General features: G+C 54.4%; 4 protein-coding genes across 4 annotated transcripts; 1 reads left to right on the forward strand and 3 right to left on the reverse strand.

The window, feature by feature from the left end:
• Positions 1–1,333: 1,333 nt before the first annotated feature.
• LMH87_002736 (uncharacterized protein) lies at positions 1,334–2,091 on the forward strand (the record flags this gene model as incomplete). The annotated part of the gene is made up of 4 exons (XM_056194239.1): positions 1,334–1,362; positions 1,599–1,657; positions 1,710–1,894; positions 2,017–2,091. The coding sequence occupies 4 exons, from the start codon at positions 1,334–1,336 to the stop codon at positions 2,089–2,091; spliced, it is 348 nt and encodes a 115-aa protein (XP_056051198.1).
• Positions 2,092–3,170: 1,079 nt separating this feature from the next.
• LMH87_002737 (uncharacterized protein) lies at positions 3,171–4,660 on the reverse strand (the record flags this gene model as incomplete). Its single annotated transcript, XM_056194240.1, has 2 exons — positions 3,171–4,232; positions 4,289–4,660. 2 exons carry the CDS (start codon positions 4,658–4,660, stop codon positions 3,171–3,173), a joined length of 1,434 nt encoding a protein of 477 aa, XP_056051199.1.
• A 3,164-nt stretch (positions 4,661–7,824) lies between these two features.
• Positions 7,825–10,659, reverse strand: LMH87_002738 (uncharacterized protein; the record flags this gene model as incomplete). The annotated part of the gene is made up of 1 exon (XM_056194241.1): positions 7,825–10,659. The coding sequence occupies one exon, from the start codon at positions 10,657–10,659 to the stop codon at positions 7,825–7,827; it is 2,835 nt and encodes a 944-aa protein (XP_056051200.1).
• Positions 10,660–13,359: 2,700 nt separating this feature from the next.
• LMH87_002739 (uncharacterized protein) lies at positions 13,360–17,429 on the reverse strand (the record flags this gene model as incomplete). The annotated part of the gene is made up of 5 exons (XM_056194242.1): positions 13,360–14,994; positions 15,067–15,617; positions 16,173–16,492; positions 16,990–17,018; positions 17,196–17,429. 5 exons carry the CDS (start codon positions 17,427–17,429, stop codon positions 13,360–13,362), a joined length of 2,769 nt encoding a protein of 922 aa, XP_056051201.1.
• Between the last annotated feature and the right edge of the window lie 1,242 nt (positions 17,430–18,671).

Below are 18,671 nucleotides of genomic sequence, written 5' to 3' on the forward strand. Positions count from 1 at the left end.
CCGGTGTCTGTGACGGACCACACAAGCTCAGAGGTCGCCGGCTGCCGCACAGAGCGTGCTGTGCTGCCTGCGTGCGCCCTGATTAGACCTGATTAGACCTGATTAGACTTGCTGACTTGCTGATGGACCGGATCCATTTGGAATTGCAGATGGGCTAGCCTTGCGTGCTGCGTGCTCAATACTCAGGGCGATGGCCAGCAAACGCGAGCGCCGTCGTGCTGGGCCACTTGGTGTTTCTTTCTCCCCTTCTCTTTTCCTCTTCTGGCGGTACTATTTTGATTTTGTCAACAAGAAGACGCTAGGCTGTGGATGCCGATCCGGGTCGCTGGGATCATGGCTGGCGGACTTTTTTGTTGCTCTGCCGTGGTGTGTGGTGCTAAAATGTGGTAGGTGCGGAAAAGAGTTCTCTCGACAGCTGGCGATGCCGAACTGTCAGGTCAGGCCTTCGGTACCTAGCCGTGAGCGGGGACTCTCATAGTAGAGGCAGGTACCCGCAGCACATTATGCAAGCTACACTTGTCCTTTAGTCGGGCTCCTGTCCTACAAATCTCGGATCCCATCACTACAGCTGAATTTATGCCGACGCCAGTAGCATGGAAGAGCTTGTCTCCTCGGACGATAGCTTCCTGATCAACTGGTTCGACGTCGGTGAACAAAAGGGCAAAATGTTCTCTCAACAGTTTGTAACCGAAGCATCTGCCGCTACGCCCTAACGCTAGTTAGTGCAGCCCGGATCACTGGCCGCCTGTGCTTGCCAACGGCGTTATCATGAACCCGGTCGTTTGGCGGCGTTCTTGTCAGCGGCGGCTCGGGTGGCTTTGTCTGGATGAAAGCCCGTCGCTCGCAATGGCTTTTTTTCCCTCACGATGAGGCTGATGACGCGCAGCGGCTTGAAGCTGGTCTGTCCGCCGACGCACAGTCCACGATGCGAACCGCAGAAGAGATGCATTGACAAGCAATAGCCAGCGGGCCACTATTGGTGCTGGTAGATCGCGACGGCAACAGCCGCCTATTGATTTGCTGAATGAGTGCTTTTCGACAGGGGGGACGCGAATTCCTTTGCCAATCGTCTCAGCCAGAACCCCTGTGTGTGTTTGACCACCCCCCAGCGTTCACCCCTCCCAAGCCCGTCTGCATCAGCACAACAGGACATGGGGGAAATGCTGGTACGATACTGAGCGACGCAAAACGCCAGCCTACCTGTTTGGTTATATGGGAGGTCTAGCCTCTGCGGCTCAGCCTCAACGTATCTGAAAATAGCTTCCATTCACGCCGGTTTGCCGTGAGACACGGCGCTCGGCAGCTTTTCCCCGATTGTACGGCTGGCTTTTACATGTCGCTTCACTTCAGCTGTGATAAGAGGTGAGCGTTTACTTCAGCTGCTCCCCCATCCATGTGCCACAGCATGGCAAGCCAAGTGTTCACATCGGTAATTATTCTGTCGCTCGCCAAAGGTGCTGCACCAGCTGCCAAGACGTTGTAGCGGGAGCTTGTCAATATTATCGCCACGTCTTGTACATGGATAATGAGGAATCAGTAGTTTCGAGATGTCGTTATCTCTTCTCACTACATCGGTTCGGCTAATACAGGGCGAACAGGGGGGTGGACATGGTGCTCGCCTTCGCGCAGCAGCCCAGAGACCTGCACACGTGGTGCGGTGAGCGCCGCCCATCCAAGTCTAAGACATTGCTTACAGAAAGAGCACACAGAAACAAGTACAGGAGATAATCTAGCCAAGGTGTCTTCAACATCCATCAGGAGGCGTGGCGAGCGGAGCCTCCTCCACGCGTGGTTGCAGTGCATAAAAGCCAAGTCTGGGCTTCCAGCTTCTAATGCAGCGCAACATCAAGAAAATCTCGGGCAAGAAAAAAAGCACAACGTGCTGGGCACCTCTGTATGCGCCACCTGCATCGGGCCGCCAGGATTTGCTCAAGCTACTGTATCCTTCCATCATATCACCCTACCACTACTCTGGCTAGCTCTGCGTGGCATATGCAGGCTAAATATGAGGCTCAGGTAGTCAGGGGTGTTGCGGCAGCCAGCATCAATAGCTCCGGCTTCTCAAGCTCCGATTCCAACCTCCAAATCTAACAAAATAGTCGCAACTCTCTTCGAGATTACGATGGCTTCTTTTTTTTTTTCCAGCTTCATCGCGATTCCTGTCAGCTCTGTCCAATTTTCCGCCCCCAAGTGTCATGGGCGACGATCAGCCAGCCACACGAACTGTTCCGCGGCATGTATCCGTACATGTGTTAATTTTAGTTCCAGGTGAGAGTCCCAAAGGGGCAAGTTCCAACGCTAGCAGCAAGAAGGAAAAAAATGTCCGGTTCCACAGTCCGGTCTGTCAGCGGGCTTTGTTCCTCCTCCGCTGCTGATCAATCTGGAAAACCCAGTCATGGTAGCGTGAGATGATTGAAAAAACCGATATCGCGTGTATTTGTAGAGACGGTGATATCTATGGGGCTAGGTAAGATTTAGTACGCCGGTGTGTTGCATCCTATCCTCTGCACCCGGCCCGGCAGTTGCATGTTTTTGTTTTTTTTTTTTCATGCTTCACCTCGGTCAAGTCACACTGGAAGCATTTTAGATCGACGCTAGCTATGAACCAGCTCGCTGGGCCAGGTCTTTCCACTCACCTCTGTGGATCTTGAGAAAGAAAAGCCGCTGATCATTGTTATCGAGACCTCATCAGCCAGTCGGGCTAAGTGGAGGCAGACCTTGGCTTACATGCTAGTAATCAGGGTAGTAGTATCATCAAATATTCGGACAGTCCGCAAAAGATTTTTCAATGGATCGAAGCGCAATGTCCAGAGTAGCATCACCAGGTGTTTAGATAGTCTGTGTAATAGTTTTCGGTTGCTCGGAGCGTAGTGTCCAGAGTAGCACCGCCGAATCATCGGACAGTCTGCGAATAGTCTTCAGTTACTCACAGCGTGGTGCTCACGGGAAAATCTCCAAATGTTCGGACAGCAAGTATAAGAAAATATTCGTCGCCAAAGCGTCAGGAACATGAATCTGTTCTGTAGTCTATTCCAAACTCATTCGTGAATGCTCATGATAAATCCCCCCCATATTAAGTAAAATCTCACATGCCCGTCTATAAACCAACCCTGCGTAAAGTTGCCATCAAACACATCTCCTATAAACAAAATACGTCTCGGAAGACGATTCTACAGCTCCTGCTTCGAGCCACAGGCACCGAGCTGCCACATCTTGACCGAGCGCACCGTCATGCCGCGCTGGTCGCCCTCCCCCCACGTCGGCAGCCACTTGTCGCGGGCGTCCCAAAACGACCACCGCGCGTTGGTCGCGCCGTTGACCCAGGGCTTGTCCCCGACATTGTCCAGGAAGAAGCCGTTGGTGCCGCCCACGGCCACGTTCAGAATGAGGTAAAACGACTGGTCAAACGGCGCGTTGCCCGTCGTCGAGTTGGAGACGCTCCAGGGGTTGTCGAGCAGCGTGTCGTTTTCCGACTTTTGCTTGGCAAACTCGCCCTTGTCGTAGAGGTCCTCGCTCTTCTTGAACCCGACAAACAGAATCTGGTGAATCTTGGAGTCAATGTAAAAGTAAATGTAGTTGGGCGTCCACTGGATGCCGTAGGTGTGAAACTTGTCCGAGTAGGTGCCGCGGCGGATCTTCTTGGCGAGCGTCGTCTTCCAGTACGTGTCGGTCTGCGGCGTGGGCCCCCAGTGCAGCGTGCCGTAGTACCAGTCGCGTCCGCCCTCGCTGTAGTCGGCGCCGTTGCCGCGCGACTCGGCAATGTCAATCTCGCCGGAGCGCGGCCACGCGCCGTAGACGTCGCTCTCGGGCATCATCCAGATGGCGGGCCAGAGCCAGTCGCCCTTTGGCATCTTGGCGACGACCTCGACCATGCCGTAGCGGATGCTCTTGGTGCCCTTGGTCGTGAGGCGCGCGGAGCGCACGGGCGGGATAAAGGTGCCCTTTTCCGGGTTGGAGCGCAGCACGCACGCCGACGAGTTGAAGGCGCCGGTGCACGACTTGTCGGCGTCGAGGCTGAGCGTGTAGTTGGCGTACAGCTCGTCGGCGGTGATGGGCGTCGTCTCGGTGGTGAGCGTCGGCACAATGTGCAGCCCCTGGCCGTCGACGTACGAGTTGCGCTCGTCGGTCGTGGTCCAGTCAAAGGCGTGGTTGCCGAAGCCGTCGAGCTGCACCTCGTGCGTCCAGACGCTCTTGTCGAGTGTCTGGAAGTTGTCCTCGTACATGAGGCAGTACTAAACAACGGGTCAGTACAAGTATTGGCGAGTGTGAGTGGGGGGAGTTGACTTACATCCTTTTGCACGTAGGGCTTGGACATGAAAAAGGCGACGACGCCGGCGCCGGCGAAGCCAAGCAGGATCAGGCTGCCGATGATGATGTTGTTCCATCGCGTCTTCTTCATGTCCTTGTCCTCGAGCCACGGCTTGGGGTAGTCCTCGCGCAGACGGTAGCTCTTGAACTTGCGCTTGGGGGCCGGGACTGGCGTTGCGGCGCCGTGGGCGACGCTGTTGTAGGTGTACGGCGTGTAGGTGCCGGGGCCGCCGTCGCCCGAGTGTCGCGGCGAGCGCTGCCATGGTGTTGAGCTGGACGAGCCCTGTTCTCTGTGGTGGCCGCGTTGGCTGTTGGCCGGGCTGGCGAATGGGTTCTGGGGTGGTGTGCTCATGACTGCTGGCTCTGCTGTCTCCTGCGAGAGAGCGCCGGGAATGTGGGCGAGCGAAAGAAGAAAAGGTGAGAATGCACACCGTCGAGTGTCTACCAAGTGCCTTTGGTTTTCAGAAGAAGAAAAGGTCGTAGTTAAAGGCCAATGGATGGACACTGCCAAAAAGACATGCAAGTGCAAGATGAGTATATGACAGGGCAGATTGGCAGGACGAGGCGAGATGTGTAGATGGACCTTATCTTTGTTCAGCAAGAGAAGACTAGGATGAGCTGCGAGTTGGACTAGCAAAAGCCAGAGCTAATATGAATTGCGAATAGCGCAAGAGGGTGTGCAAGCTGTCTAGTCTTGGGGGGTTCAAGCTTGTACTCAGTAGTGTTCGGCCATCGCGACAAGGGTGCCTTGATTAATGTACACAGAAGCAGCCGCACTGCTACCAGTACCCGGAGGATTCTCAGCCAGGTTTGGATCGTCTTCTTTTTTTTTGGCCCAAGCGAAAGAGGACCCATGCCTGGACTGCCAGTAAAGTTAGTGTGTGGTGCGTGCATGCACTGCCCGTGTAATATGAAGAGACAGCAGACAGCACACCAGTAGAGGGATCGAGCGATGTAGACCCAGACCAGGGGTTTTAAGCGGGCGCCATTTTTACCGCTCTCCCCTATCAATTGAACGAAATAATACATTCCCGATTTTAAAATCTCTGCTCTTTTCATCTTCTTCCATCTGTTCTCATGCTTGAATTCGGGCGGTTTAGTTTGACAGCCATCGCTACGACCGTGGGGGCCAAGACCGAGCCAGGAGGCGGCGCCACCAAACGTTCGTCGGCCGCCCGCCCTGACCTACTCAGTATCCGTACTCCGAACAATGACACCTTTTGTCTTGTTTTTTTCAAGCCCACACCTGTCTAGGGCCGTCTGTTGTTCGGGTGGAGTCTCTCATTCTCTTGTGGAAACTTACTTTGGCCTAACGAATCCAAGTACCTACAGATTTCGGAGGTTATTTGTAAAAGAGCTAGCTACGGAGAAGGAAAAAAAATTAGATGAAAATTACGAAAGAGCAAAAATCTATGTACAGTACATTGGACAGTTTGTAAAAAGCGCAGCAGAGAGATTCCACTGCACTGGCCCGTGTCTTCATGCATGCATGCACCTGCGGGAAGCACGTCTGTTCTCCAGTCCAGCTGCGACGGTACCAGCCATGTACCTTTTCTTTTCCTCACTCTCTCTCTCTCTCTCTCTTCTTCTTCCGCACACCCCTCCCCTCAACCCCTGTTCCTTGTCCGTCTGTGCTGGCCCTGAGAACAATGGCCTGGGCTTTTTGTTTTGCTTTTACCCAGCATGTACTTTTCCTCTCTTCTTTTTATTGTAATCTCGGCCGTGAATCCGAAAAATCCACTCGGCCACGCCCACTTCCGATATGATTCAGCTTGTGTTGTCAAATATACGGCTTTTTCTTTACCCAGCCGGACCGAATAGCAGAAAACTTGGACAAGCTTTCTCGTCCATGGCTTCTTCGTCTTCTCCTTGGCCGTTGTCAGCTCACGTAGCCAGGTCCCGTCCAGAAATAGTGTCTTGGCGGGTGCACCGGCCCTTGACCTTCATTTGCGTCCTCCGATGTATCGATGTCGCTCTCTGCATCTAATCAGTCTCTTCACCCAAGTGCCTGCTTGCAAGCCTCCGAGTGGCTTGCCTGTCCATACAGGTCTTCCCGTCTCCCCCGTTGCCATCGGTAAACTCACAAACCAGGCTTACAAGCACGCACATGAGGTGATTGATGCAGTCATCACGGTAGTTGCGAAGGTTTGCGCCAAGATGTCCCCTAGGAAAACCGCCGACGGACATGGCCGAGTGAAGCGTCCCTCGCGCCGCCGTCCTCTTCTTCATCAGGTAACATCGAATTAATAACTTTGAACCACAGCACGGCCGCCCAGCAAAAGGTGTCTCAGGGATAGACAACCCCCCAAAACGTCCCCGTGCTAAAGTCTATAATCCTATTTTGGTAGTGCCTCCGCATCGCGGTGCCAACCGCTCCTGCTCCCGGTCCAAGCGCGAAAGCGTTTGAGAAACGTTAATATTAGCAGTATATACCATTGCTACCCACGGAGTCATATTTACTCGCTCTGTCAAATTGCTGTCATTTCTCCATCTCCCATCGCCGGATCCGACTCGTCAAAAAAAAAAAAACGCTTCCCGCACTCCCGTTGGGAGAGGATAGCGCCCGGCCGTGCCCGCACTGTCAAGGTGCGCACCGGTAGCCTGAGACGGCCAAAGCGCACGTTGGTTTCACCATCCGCCCGTCTGCCTGTCAAAAGCTCTACGCTTTGCATGCCTTTTTTTAGATTTTCATCTTCCGGAACGATAGGATCTGGGTCGGAGCTGAGAGATCCGGATTTTACGCTTAAGTTGCCCGGATCGCCGTTGCACGACCTTGCCGGTGGTAATCTTCCGCCCCTACATGATTAATATGCGCTGAATTTCCTGTGCAACCGTAATACTTCGCTTTTGCTTCTCGCAATCCCCGCACTATATAATTTAAATTTGCGATTCGGTTAGCAAAGCCAGTCACCGTACGTGGCTGGTCAAGCACTCTTATTGGCAAGTCTGCGTGTATGTGTTTAAAGGGCGACTATTTGCACGACGTGTTTTTGCCTCTTGCACGACCCTACAGATATATATGAATTTAATCTCTCCCACTAATTTTATGCAGATGATGGCGTTGTATCTGAGACCGTACCACCAAAAGAGTCTCATTATTCGGGCACACAATCGTGGTCGGGCTTTAGTACAGGGTAGCTTTATCAAGCGCAGATTCACTCAAGTATAGGCAGATAGATCTCTGGGATTTCTTATTAATGTATAATTCTTACTCAAGGCAAGCATCCTATGAATAAGCTAGTGAAGGTTAGAGACGTTGCTCAGACTAAGAATCGTGGTGCATTCCACTGTCCCAAAGCACGCTGCTACAAGAACCTCACCTCTCTCAAGCCGATATCGAGATGATGCATATATACTCCACACCTAGCTCAGCAATAAATAACCAATCAAGGTTCGCATCTCGTGTACATGTATAGGGATGATGCTCTTCGTCATTTTCTCGGAAAGCAAAATATAATATAGGAAAACACAGAATATGTACATGGTATAATCAACATCTCCATTCCACAAACAAACTCAAGCAGCGCCAGATCGTCGTCCATCGGCCCCGGCCTTTCTAAACAACCTCTTTGTGCCTCCCACCTTGCCCAGCTCACCAAAGCGCTTCTTGTCGTCCACAGGCGTCGAACCCCGTGCGGAGCGCTCCGGGACGACATTGGGTGCCGCCGCGCTCGACAGCGCCGGTCCAGGCGGGTTGCCCAGCGGAGGTATCTTGCGCTCACCACTAGCGAGACGCACCTTTTCCTTGACGCTCTCTACCCATGCCTTGTTCTCGTCGCTCATCTCCACCTTCTTGCCCGAGGGACCGGCCAGGCCTAGGAACGAGCTGTCATCCTCAACCCAACTAAGGCGAGAGCCAGGGCGCGACCGTGCAGAGCCACCGCCGGCGTCTGAACCTGGCGTGTTCTCGACAGACGAGTAGTGCAGTGCCGCGGCAGGCGTCTTGGGGCGGAAGCGAGGTGCTTCACTGCCGACTGCACCGGTGCTGCGGCGCGTCTTACGCACGTTGAGCGGAGTGGTGGGTGCAGCCGTAGCAATCGAGACATCGCCCAACTGCGAAGCAGGACGGCTGCCGGGGCTGGAACCTTGAACGGGGCCGTTGCTGTTCACAGCGCGGCTAACCTGTGGCAGATCACGCACTTCAACCGTCGTCTCTTCAGGCTTGCCGGAGCGCCGACCGTGGTGGCTGGCATAGTCCTTGAGGTATTCGCTGAGGTCGGCCCAGCCACCACCAACGCGCACCATGACACGCTCGCCATCCTGTCCGACGCAGCGGATAAAGAGTTTGATAGGCGCTTCGCCAGTCGACCGTGACAAGTGGTATACTTTAATTTCCTGCTGCCCACGTTGGGGACGCGGCGGGCGAGAAGATTTGGCAGGCGAGAGCGTGAAGGAGGGCGTCGTGGTGCGGGAACTAACCGCTGAGCCGCTGCGGCGGAAGCGATCCTTGGAAGGCTTCTTCTTGAGGTACGGCAGTTGTAGGTCGGGCGGGTTGAGGTTGACATTTGGCATGTCAGACTGGAGGCGAATCTTGGCTGGGATGCCCTCGATGATCTGGCTGATTTGCCTGCGCAGCTTCTGGTCGCCAACGCTGTCTCTGCGGACGGCAGAGGTTGGGGGCGCGACGTCGGGGAGCGAGTAAGAGTCGTCGTAGTCGTCCATGAAGGAGCTATCGAGCGGGCTCTTCAAGCCGATGGAATCTTCAAACTCTGGTAAGCCAGAGTTAACCGGTGGGCTGTCAACGAGAGTAATGACGGAGTCGCGATTCTGGTGCTCTAGCATAGGCGGCGACAGCGGCGGCGAACTAGGCGGGCTGTCGTCAAAGTACATTGGCTCGCGAACAGGACCTTTGAATGCGGTTGGTGATGCCGAAATTTCCGGGCCGTCGCTTGACATGCCGTCAAAGTGACTCCCGTAGAGCACTGTGTCGTCAGCAAGCTCACTGGCATCGGCCATGACGCTGCTTCGAAGTTCAGGCAGGCAAATTTCTTCTTCTTCGTCGACCTCTTCCTTGACAGGGCTCATAGCAGCCTGTGCAAGTTCGTCCGAGGCACTGCGTCTCTGCTTCGCTGGCGTCTCGGAGTCGACCACCAGTTCACTCCCCATGTTTGGCATGGCGCCACTGACGAATCCAAGCGCTGACATAGTTAAGCGATCATCCGTGGCGCGCTTGGGCGACATAGTGTCACGCGAAGCAACCTTGTCGGCGAGATTGTCCGTGACATTTAGCATCGAGATCTCTGTCGTCGTGTCGGGGTCAATGTAGACAGACTCGTCCTGCAGCTTGACACCACCCTCGTTTTGGCGAGCCATGATGTTGCGCAGCCACTCAATCTCTCTAATCTTGCGCTCAGCAACGGCCGCCCACTCGCTGTAGTCTTGTTCAATGACCTCCATTCGTTCGAGCCAATGGTCGGGCAGCGTGTCGTCGAGGCCTTCGAGGCAGTCCAGCATGTAGTCGAGGGTGCGGCCAGGTTTGGCCACTTTGCGCATAATGGAGCGTTTCTTGGGGCCGAGCGTCTCCTTTGTGAGCACAACTTCCAGTGGCTCTCCGCCTTCGTCTCTCTCCAAGCGGGCCTTCTCCTGGGCGAGCAGCGAGACCTGTTCCCAGGCATCATCCATAATCTGCTCGGCGTCTTCAATTGCACCAAGAACAGGGTTCACATATTGTAATACTGTGATGCGCATCGTCCATATTTGCAGTAAGCGCGTCAGTCGCGCAATGTTGGGGAGCGCCTGGACGACAATGGCTGTCACGACGGCAGAGAGATCGCCCATTCTATGGTATGACGGCGCAGCTGCATTATAGTGACCGCCTTCTGAGAGGGGCGTCGTTGATCGCGAAATAGGCAGAACATGGCTTGCGAGAATGTGTGTCTTGATATCCTCAACCTCGAGTTGGTCCATACCGTGATATATCTCTTCTATGCGACGAGCGTAGTCGGCGACTTCATGCTGAGGCAAGCTCCCCAGGTACACTTCTTGCTGTCGTTGCGAGCTTGTCGAACTTGTCGAAGAGCCAAACAAAGTCCGGCGCACCTGCGGCGCATCCTGCTCAAAGCCGGTGGAGCCACCTTCGTCTGGCCAGGACCAGGCGCGCATCTCTGCAAGCCATTCGTATATTCTCTGTGAGGCGAGAGCCGTGCGCATGGCAAACTCGCGCTCAGCGGGGGAGGCGAGCGCCATGCAGGCGCGGATAGCACCTGTGGGTGACATGAGGGCCTCATAGGCTGTGGAGGGTGTAATGTGTAGCAGGATGTCGTCAGGTATTGACTTTGATCGTGTGGGCGAGTGGCCAAGAGACTGTCTCTTGGGCTTGAAAAGCAACGGGCGTTCGTTTAATGTCGTCATTGTGTCGGGTATGGGTAGTAATAGTGGAAGCAATCGTTAGAGGGTTAGTCGCTGATTTCCGGCAAATCGTCAGGACTGTCGAAATTTGGTGTAAATGCGAAGGGCTGTCAAAACATGTCCGCTCAAGGGCCGGGGGAAGATGCTGTCGCTACTATGCAAAGGTCGAAGCCAAATGTGCCCATAGTAAGAAACCAAAGCAAACGTGGTCGGGTCGAACCGTAAATGATCCGGCAATCAAGCTAGCAGAACAAATGCCGAGTGCGCAGTGGGATGGTTCAGGATTGAAGCGTCATCCACGAGAGCTAGTAAAGTTTGAGCGGCGCGGCGGATCGCAATCGCTGGGTGGGATTGGCCTGTGTGACGTGCGGCGGTGTTTGTCGAGTCGCGCAGTCTTTTGCGTTTGTAGGCACCGTGGTTCAATGTGTTTTTGAGGGTATATCGGCCGGTTTGTTCGTTTGGTCAAACCAAGAGGGTCCCGACTGTCGTCTTTCGCTTGCAAAGACTGTCTCGGCAACACAACAACAACAAACAAAGCGCAGCTGCACGGCGATTCGTTGAAGCTTCGGAAATCTGCCCTGTTTGGATCCTGAACAATGCCCACACCACCAACAGCGAAACAAGGGCGGGTGCGGGTGTCGTTGGGCAGCGTCGCGCGTGAGGGAGGAGGGGGGGCGCTTTTTTGGCCAAGCGAACCCACGAAGGGAAAAAGTGACTGGTTGTCGTGAAAGTTGAGGAGGAGGAGAGCTGTCGCCAAAGTGTCCCCAGAAATAAAAATGGCAGGCGCCAATGACGGGTATGCACGTCACAGACAGCGAAACAGTCGGAAAAAGCAAAAACCACTTGCGCAACGGCGTTGCGGTGGTCTCCTTTTGCCAGGAAGTTGGACTGAGACACGAATTCCGCACCACGAGTCTGGGATCAGCGGGGACAGCAGCCGTTCCGGAAGGTTAAAAAAAATATCGCAAACGATACCCTTATCCCGTATCCGTAGTTCGGTCAGTTCTCTTTTGTTCCAAGGGAGAGAGTGTCGCTGTTCCAAACTGTGCTGCCCACTCGTTCGTTCGTGAGACGCGTCTTGCCACCACACTATACACTTGGCGGCGGCGGAGAAGTCGTGGTGAGCGGATCTTGTTGTGGTTTAGCGGGCGGGCTGGGAGGTCGAAAAGTCGATAAGCAAATCGGACACGGGTCGGACGGACGGACGGACGGGAAGCAGAGAAATGACGATGGAGAATAAGATAGTGATAAAAAATAAAAAAAAAAGGAAATGAATTGCAATGAATGAATGGTTTGATGCACGGCAAAAAGCAACAGAGGACAGAGAGAGAGAAAGTAGAGTGGTGTGGGAGTGAAACACAGAGGAGGGGAAACACGCAACGAGGCAGAAATTATCACCAACCTGTTAAGGCAGGGTATGGTCGTCGCAGGCCAGGCCAGGCGTCCGGGGCTTCTCCGCACCCAAAAAGTCACGCGCAATAATAAAACAAACTGAGTCTGGGTTTTATTTTGTTCTTTCCTATTTCGTAAAAATTTCAATAATGAGCTCACGCTGACCCAACAACAACAGCTAGTGCAACAGTCAGGGGTGGTGGGATGAGAGGAAAAGCCACAGCACGCTACATCGGGTGGAGTCGCGTTATGCATGTCAACAATGCAGCCGCGGCGAGATTGACAGGATGAAAAAGGGGGAAAAGGGATACTCTTTCTTTAGCACATGCACAACATTTCAGGATTTACGCAGGAGAGTAAAAGCTAGGTAAAGAGGTTGCATACTGAGCAGATGTGCAGTAGCTTCCCCGCCTCTTTTTTTTTTCTTTCCCCCAGCGTCATCCCCCGCACAAAACACATTCCAGAGCGTCCGACAGCCACATTGTTTCGTCCCATTGTGCTTCGGAGAATAAGACGGTCTGCATTCCATCCAGAGGCAGGGACGTGGGGAGATTCTTCAAAGTGGTTTTTCGCCCGTGGCAATTGACATGATCGATTGGTGAGGAGCATGGGGCAGTAGATTGACGAAAGATGCAGAGGCCCCCTTGCAGGACCTGGCCTCTGCACACAACAACAAGATGCATGCAAAAATTCTCTGTGCACGCTGCCATTCTCGTCACCCACAATTTGGACCCCTCCGGAAGCGAATTGGGCAGGCAAACAAGTTCGTGCCCACGCAACGCCACATCTCGAGTCCACCCACTACGGAGCAAACTGTCATGCCGTGGCCTGAGCCCTGGCGATGCATGTTTGCGCACGTGCGCTCTATATATTCTGTAGAAACAACATATAGGGTAAAAGTGTCTGTGTGTAAAACAGAGTGCTATAATCGAGTAGTTCGACAGCTTGCAACGCCGTGTCATCAGTGTTTATTATCAACGGGCTAATGTCAAAGTAGTCAACAGGCACACGACACCACATCTCACACATCATTTCACATAATCCAGTTTTAAACGTATGTCTTTGCAATTCTGTACATCCCACATCAGGACTCCTGTTATTACATCTTTATCCTGAAATCTTTCATAACTTCATGTCCACCGAAATTTTAACCTTGTCTGAACCAATATCAACCAATCGCCCGAGAAACAAGCCTAAACACAAAACGCCTCCGCACTGGGAGTATATAGACCCAACTCCTCCTGAAACGCCTTTTGTAAAACCAACCCATACCCAGAAAATGCAAACTATTAAAGAGCACAGCCCACAGGCTTATGCAGATGCCTCAATACCCATCTTGACATCTTCCATCGAAGATCCCGCTGTGTTTCCGTTGTTGCCATAGGCACTCGCCATGTCCTCGCCAGCGGACCCCTTGCCGGCATCCGTGGGGAACTGTAGAAACTGGTCCACATCAAAGTCGGTGCCGGCCACCGCGTTCCAGTCAAACTCGTCGTGGCCCTCCATAAAGTCCATGTCCATGGGGTCCGCCTCGGTCGGCGGCAGCTCCTCCGAGAGGCCGCTGGCGCTGGGCGTCAGGCCCGTCGCGTCAAAGTCGGTCTGCGGCGGCGAGTCCGTCAGCTCCAGCGCCGCGGCGTTGACCGTGTTGGGCGGCAGCATGGCCGTCTTGCTGAACAGCGCCTCCTGCAGGCTCGCCGTCGTCTGCGTCTCGGGCGGCGGCGTGTGCACCGACAGGCCAAACGGCAGGCCGCTGGGCAGCATGTCGCTGGCGGCGGACTGGTTCATCTGGTTCATCTGGCTGATTTGGTGGGCGAGCGCGGCCGAGGTGGCGCTGCTGCCGCTGCCGCCGCCGCTGTTGCCGGAGCCAACGCTGATGTCGGCCTTGCGCAGTGCGGCATCGAGGAAGCCGGTGGCGTAGTCGGCGGCCGAGTAAATCTCGCGCAGCTTCTCCATGACGCGCATGCACTGGCGGAAGCCAATCGTGGCCCGCTCGCGAGCCTCCTTGGAGGAGCTCTTCATCTCCAGCAGGTGGATGATCATGGCCGGGAGAATCACCGTCACGCCCGTCGTGGGGAGGTACTTTTCCAGGCGGAAGTTGTGCAGCTCCGTGACCATGCGGGTGATTTGCATGGCCGAGTCGCGGACCTTGACGCGCGACATGTCCTGCACCTGGCGCGAGGTGGTGGGCATCTGCGTCGGCGACGAGGGCAGGAACTGCGGGCGGTGGAGGGCCGAGATGGTTGTCTGGTGCGCCATGTGCAGCAGCGTGCGATGGACCGTGACGGTCGAACGGCCGCCTTCAATGTCGGCCTGTGTGAGCGGGCGGTACTGGCAGCTCTCGGGCAGGCTGTCGGCCCAAGCGCGCAGCTCGGCGTCAATGGTGTCGACGGCATCGACATTGTCAAACTTGTTGGGAAACAGCATCATGGTGCTGTTGGTGGTGTTTTCAGGCTTCATGTTGTCGCGGATCAGTACCGAGTACTGTGTCTTGAGCATGTGGCTGATGCCCAGGCAAAGCTTGGCCTTGTAGATGCACAGGGTCGCCAGCTCGCGCTGCATGGCCACATCGCGGATCACGACGCACTCTGAGGGCAGCAGGCTGTTGTTCTCGGCCAAGGCTTGAATCTCAAAGTCGCTCTCCGTCAACATGGGCACGTCAAAGTCCTCATCCTTGATGCGGGTGGGTCGGCGCATGCCCAGGGCAATGAGCCTGTCTCTCATGAAGCAGGACCACCATATACGCTTCCAGAGCTTGCGCTTGCTGTTGGTCATGGAGTTGGCGCCAGGCTTGCGGTGCAGACCAATGGTGTGGGCCAGCGAAATGGCGACGCCCATCCAGTGCCAGGTATCCTTCTGGTCATCAGGCGTCTCATACCAGTAGGTCATGAGCAGCAGGGACTGCACCAGGACCAGGCGGTCTGATTCGTAGTCGAAGTCGTACAGCAGCTAGGTTCACATGTCAGTATTCACCGTAGTTTACGTAGTTGCGGTGCGGGGAAGCACCAGTGGCTTGCCTACCCTTGTCTTTTGGAAAAAGGCTTTACGAGCAGCCTTGCGACTTGTATAGCCGGCCTCGCGGAGGAGTCTCATATCCACCGATGCCGTGGCCGCGAAGAGCACGGCGTGGTAGAGCAGCAGGCTCATCTGGCCATTGAAGCCATTGCGGCTGTTGACGATGCTGAGGAAGGGGTGCAGGTCCATCAGCGGCATAAATGGATGAATATACTCGACGTAGGCCTGCAGCAGGGCATTCTGGAGCGGGATGGCGGGCAGCGTCAGGGCGCCCTTCATCTGGAGATAGCTCACATCTTCCGGGGTGATCTTGCTGGGCAGCGGGCGCAGGAACGGCGGGAGCTGGGGCGTGGCCTGGGGCGCGGCGTGGAACTGGAAGTGGTCGAGCGGGCTGGGCAGGCCGGCCGTGGAGGAGGCGACGCCCGAGTCGCCAAAGAGGCGGTTGGGGTTGACGGTGCTGCCGTCACCGCCCCAGAGGCTGCTCGACGTCGGGCTCGCCTGGCTAGGGTCGATGGAGCCATGGCTCAGCAAGTCTGGACGGAAACCGGAGCGTTGATCTAAAACCGCGTGTCAGTTTTTTTTTTTTTTTTTTTTTTTTTTTAACTCTGTCGTCACAGATGGGTGCATTAGATTGGTTGATGGGGCTGAATCGAGCTAGCAAACTTTCACATGTGAAAGGTGTCGAGCAGGATTTAATGATGCGGCGGTTGGTTCGAGGCGCTGGCTCTCGTGACTGGGAAAAGTGGGGATGATGCGAGTGGCGCAGGGGGGGAACGGCAAGATGGATTCTGCCCATGGGGGGAGGTCAAGAGGGGGGTGATCATGATGCGGGATGCATTTTGCGGGATGAGCTCTGCGGGCTGAAAGACCAAAAAAAAAATGTTGAATGGAACAAAAAAAAAAAGGGGGGGGGGGCCATATTGTGACATGATTCTTTTTTTTTTTTTTCAATGCTCTCCGCCCCTTGTTCATGTCTGTGTGTGGTGCAATGATGAATGCAACCACCACTAACACGGGCATGAGGGCGTTGCAATGTGACTGTGTGTAAAATTGCATGCTGCATGATGAAGCGCCAAGGACTGACACACACGGGGGAGAAAAGATCAACTTACAAATGAAATGGGGAACGTGCGAGTCCACCACGCAGTTGGGCATGAGGCCGCCCAGCTGGCTGTCCATGCTGGTGCTGGCCGTCGACGAAAAGGCCGACGCGGTGCTCTGTCGTCGCGGGTCATTCGTGGGCATGGGCGCGACGGGGACATTGTCCGCCGCATTGGCGTAGCCGCTGCTGACGGTTGATGACGCCCTGTCGTTGGCTGCATTATTGCTGCTGTTGGTGGCTGTCGTCGTCGTCGTCGCCGTCGTCTTGCAACGGATCTGGGCCTCGGCTTGGGTGCTCTGCCCCACGGCATTTGCCGCCAAGGTGCTCTTCCTATAAATTCTGGGTCAGTGGATCGAACAGAAAAAGGTGCTTGTCAAAACTCTGTGTGTGAGTGAAATGCGAGCCCGGCCCCCGGGACCCCGGCGCCCCCGCTTCGGAGGACCGTAAATTACTAGTACACTAGTAACGCGTAGAGTAATAAGAGGGTAAGAAGTAAAAAAAGGTTGGGGAAAAACTGGCCGCCGGCCGCCCACGCTGGAAGAAAAAAAAAAGAGAGCAATGGGCTAGCGCAAACGATTTCGAAGCTTGGCTGAGATGCGGCGTCATCGTCAAGTCTCTCCGGGCCTCCGTTTGCGACCCGTAAAACCAGGAGTGAAAGCAGAACTAGGCAGCTGCAGAAAATAATAATGCAAGAAACTGACCCAGTTCTTTCGTTTCTGCTCTCGAGTTTCACATGGGAACGAACGCGTGGCCGTTGGGGTAGGGGAAAAGAGCAAATGCAAGGATTCGGAGTTTTTGGGGTAGCATGGGCAGAGCGGAACACTTACTTGCGCCGACGGCTCTCTTGAACAACACACTGTGATATCGTTAGCATCTTTTCTACTGGTTTTTTGTGTGTGTTAATTTTTTTTTTTTCGAGTAGCGGAGATGGCATTTTTCAGCTCAAGCTTGTGAAACCCCATACGGAGCTTCACAAGCTGCTCCCCAAAATTGAAGCTCTCGCCGTGTCGTGTAGTAGTCTTGTCCCACGTACCTCGACATTGTCCCAGCGACAGTTTCCGCAGGGTGCGCCTTCGACCACGTCGCAGCGGACCTTGCGGGCGCGACACGAGACGCATGCGCGTGCGGCTCTGCGCTTTGTGACCTTGACGACGCCGCCGTCTGCGGAGCTGCGCTTCTTGACGGACACGTTGCTCTCCGTCTTGCTCAGGGGTGGCGGCGAGGGCGAGTTGCTCCCATCGGAGCTATTGTCTGAAGTCGGTGCCATTGTGTGCGTGTGTGTGATGATGATGATGATGATTCGCCTAGATTTGACGAATTTTGTCGTTGAGAAAATGCCTGCTCTGTGGTTGGTGGCGAGCTACACCAGAGAGAGGGCGAAAGGGTTTCGGGTCTGTTTTTGATGAACAAAGCAAGACTCGAGACTTCTGGACGTTTTCGATGATTTGTCGGATTTGTTGCAGAAAAAAAACAAAAAGTAAGCGTGGAGCTATACTTTGCTGCTTGTCTCGGTTTGTCGCTGTTGGAATGTAGACGGATTGAGACTGGGGCCGATTTTGGTCGCCAAAGGCAAAATTTTGTGACGTCGAGAAGGAAGAAAATTGTACGATTCAATTCGCGATTCAAGTTGGAGATTGGAATCGTGCGATGAAGAAGAAGATTTCTAGACAGAAATTCTCGCAGTCCGCAGTGAAGGGGGCGAGAGAGCTAGAGACGCCGGGCGTAAGAGCTTAGTGTGTGTGTGTAAGATGATGTCGTCGAGGGGTGTGAGATGGTGGCATGTGAGTGCTCCGGGGGGTATAGCGCAAGTCGGGAGAGCAACTGGAAGCTGCCAGCGCAGGAAAATAAGAATCAAAATGATGATGAATGAATCAAAGAAAGAGTTTCCAAGATTTGAACCAGCAGCGGCAGTTCCAAAAGAAATCCGGGGTCGGAGAGTGGAGGGGGAGGGGGGGAGAGGACGGGTGTGGAGGAGTATTATATTCCTCTCTCAGAAACTTGCATTATTCAAAGACGATGGAGACAGACGGACGGACACGCATACACACCAACAGACTAGGTACCTTGACGAATCGTCCCCTCCCTGTCTCCGTGGTCGTCTCCGTTCCAAAAAGGACCTACATATGTACGTAGGTACTCCGTACATTGCGCATGGCTCCGTCAGCGGGCGGGTGGAGTTTTCGACGCTTGCAACGGACATGAAAAAAGGCTTGAGTTATTGGCAGCGGTGCCCGTTCTGGGGGTACGCTACGGGGCTACGGGGCTGCTACTACTGCGGGGATTGGAGAGGTTTTTTTTTTTTTCTAGAAGGCTTTTTTTTATTCAATTAATTCATGTTTTAATTCTGTTTAGTCTGCTTGCCACCACTCCTTTAGCTACGGCGTTTACCTGCAGCGTTGCGGCCGCTGGAATTACTGATGCTAGTACTGGTAGGTAGTGGTGCTACAGGCTTGAGTCTCCGTTTTTGCCGCCCCCAGTTTCGCAGCCCCAAAAAGCCCGCCAGCCCGCC

The sequence above is a fragment of the Akanthomyces muscarius genome, chromosome 3 (genome assembly GCF_028009165.1).
Source record: "Akanthomyces muscarius strain Ve6 chromosome 3, whole genome shotgun sequence".
In the NCBI taxonomy this organism is placed as follows: Eukaryota; Fungi; Ascomycota; class Sordariomycetes; order Hypocreales; family Cordycipitaceae; genus Akanthomyces; species Akanthomyces muscarius.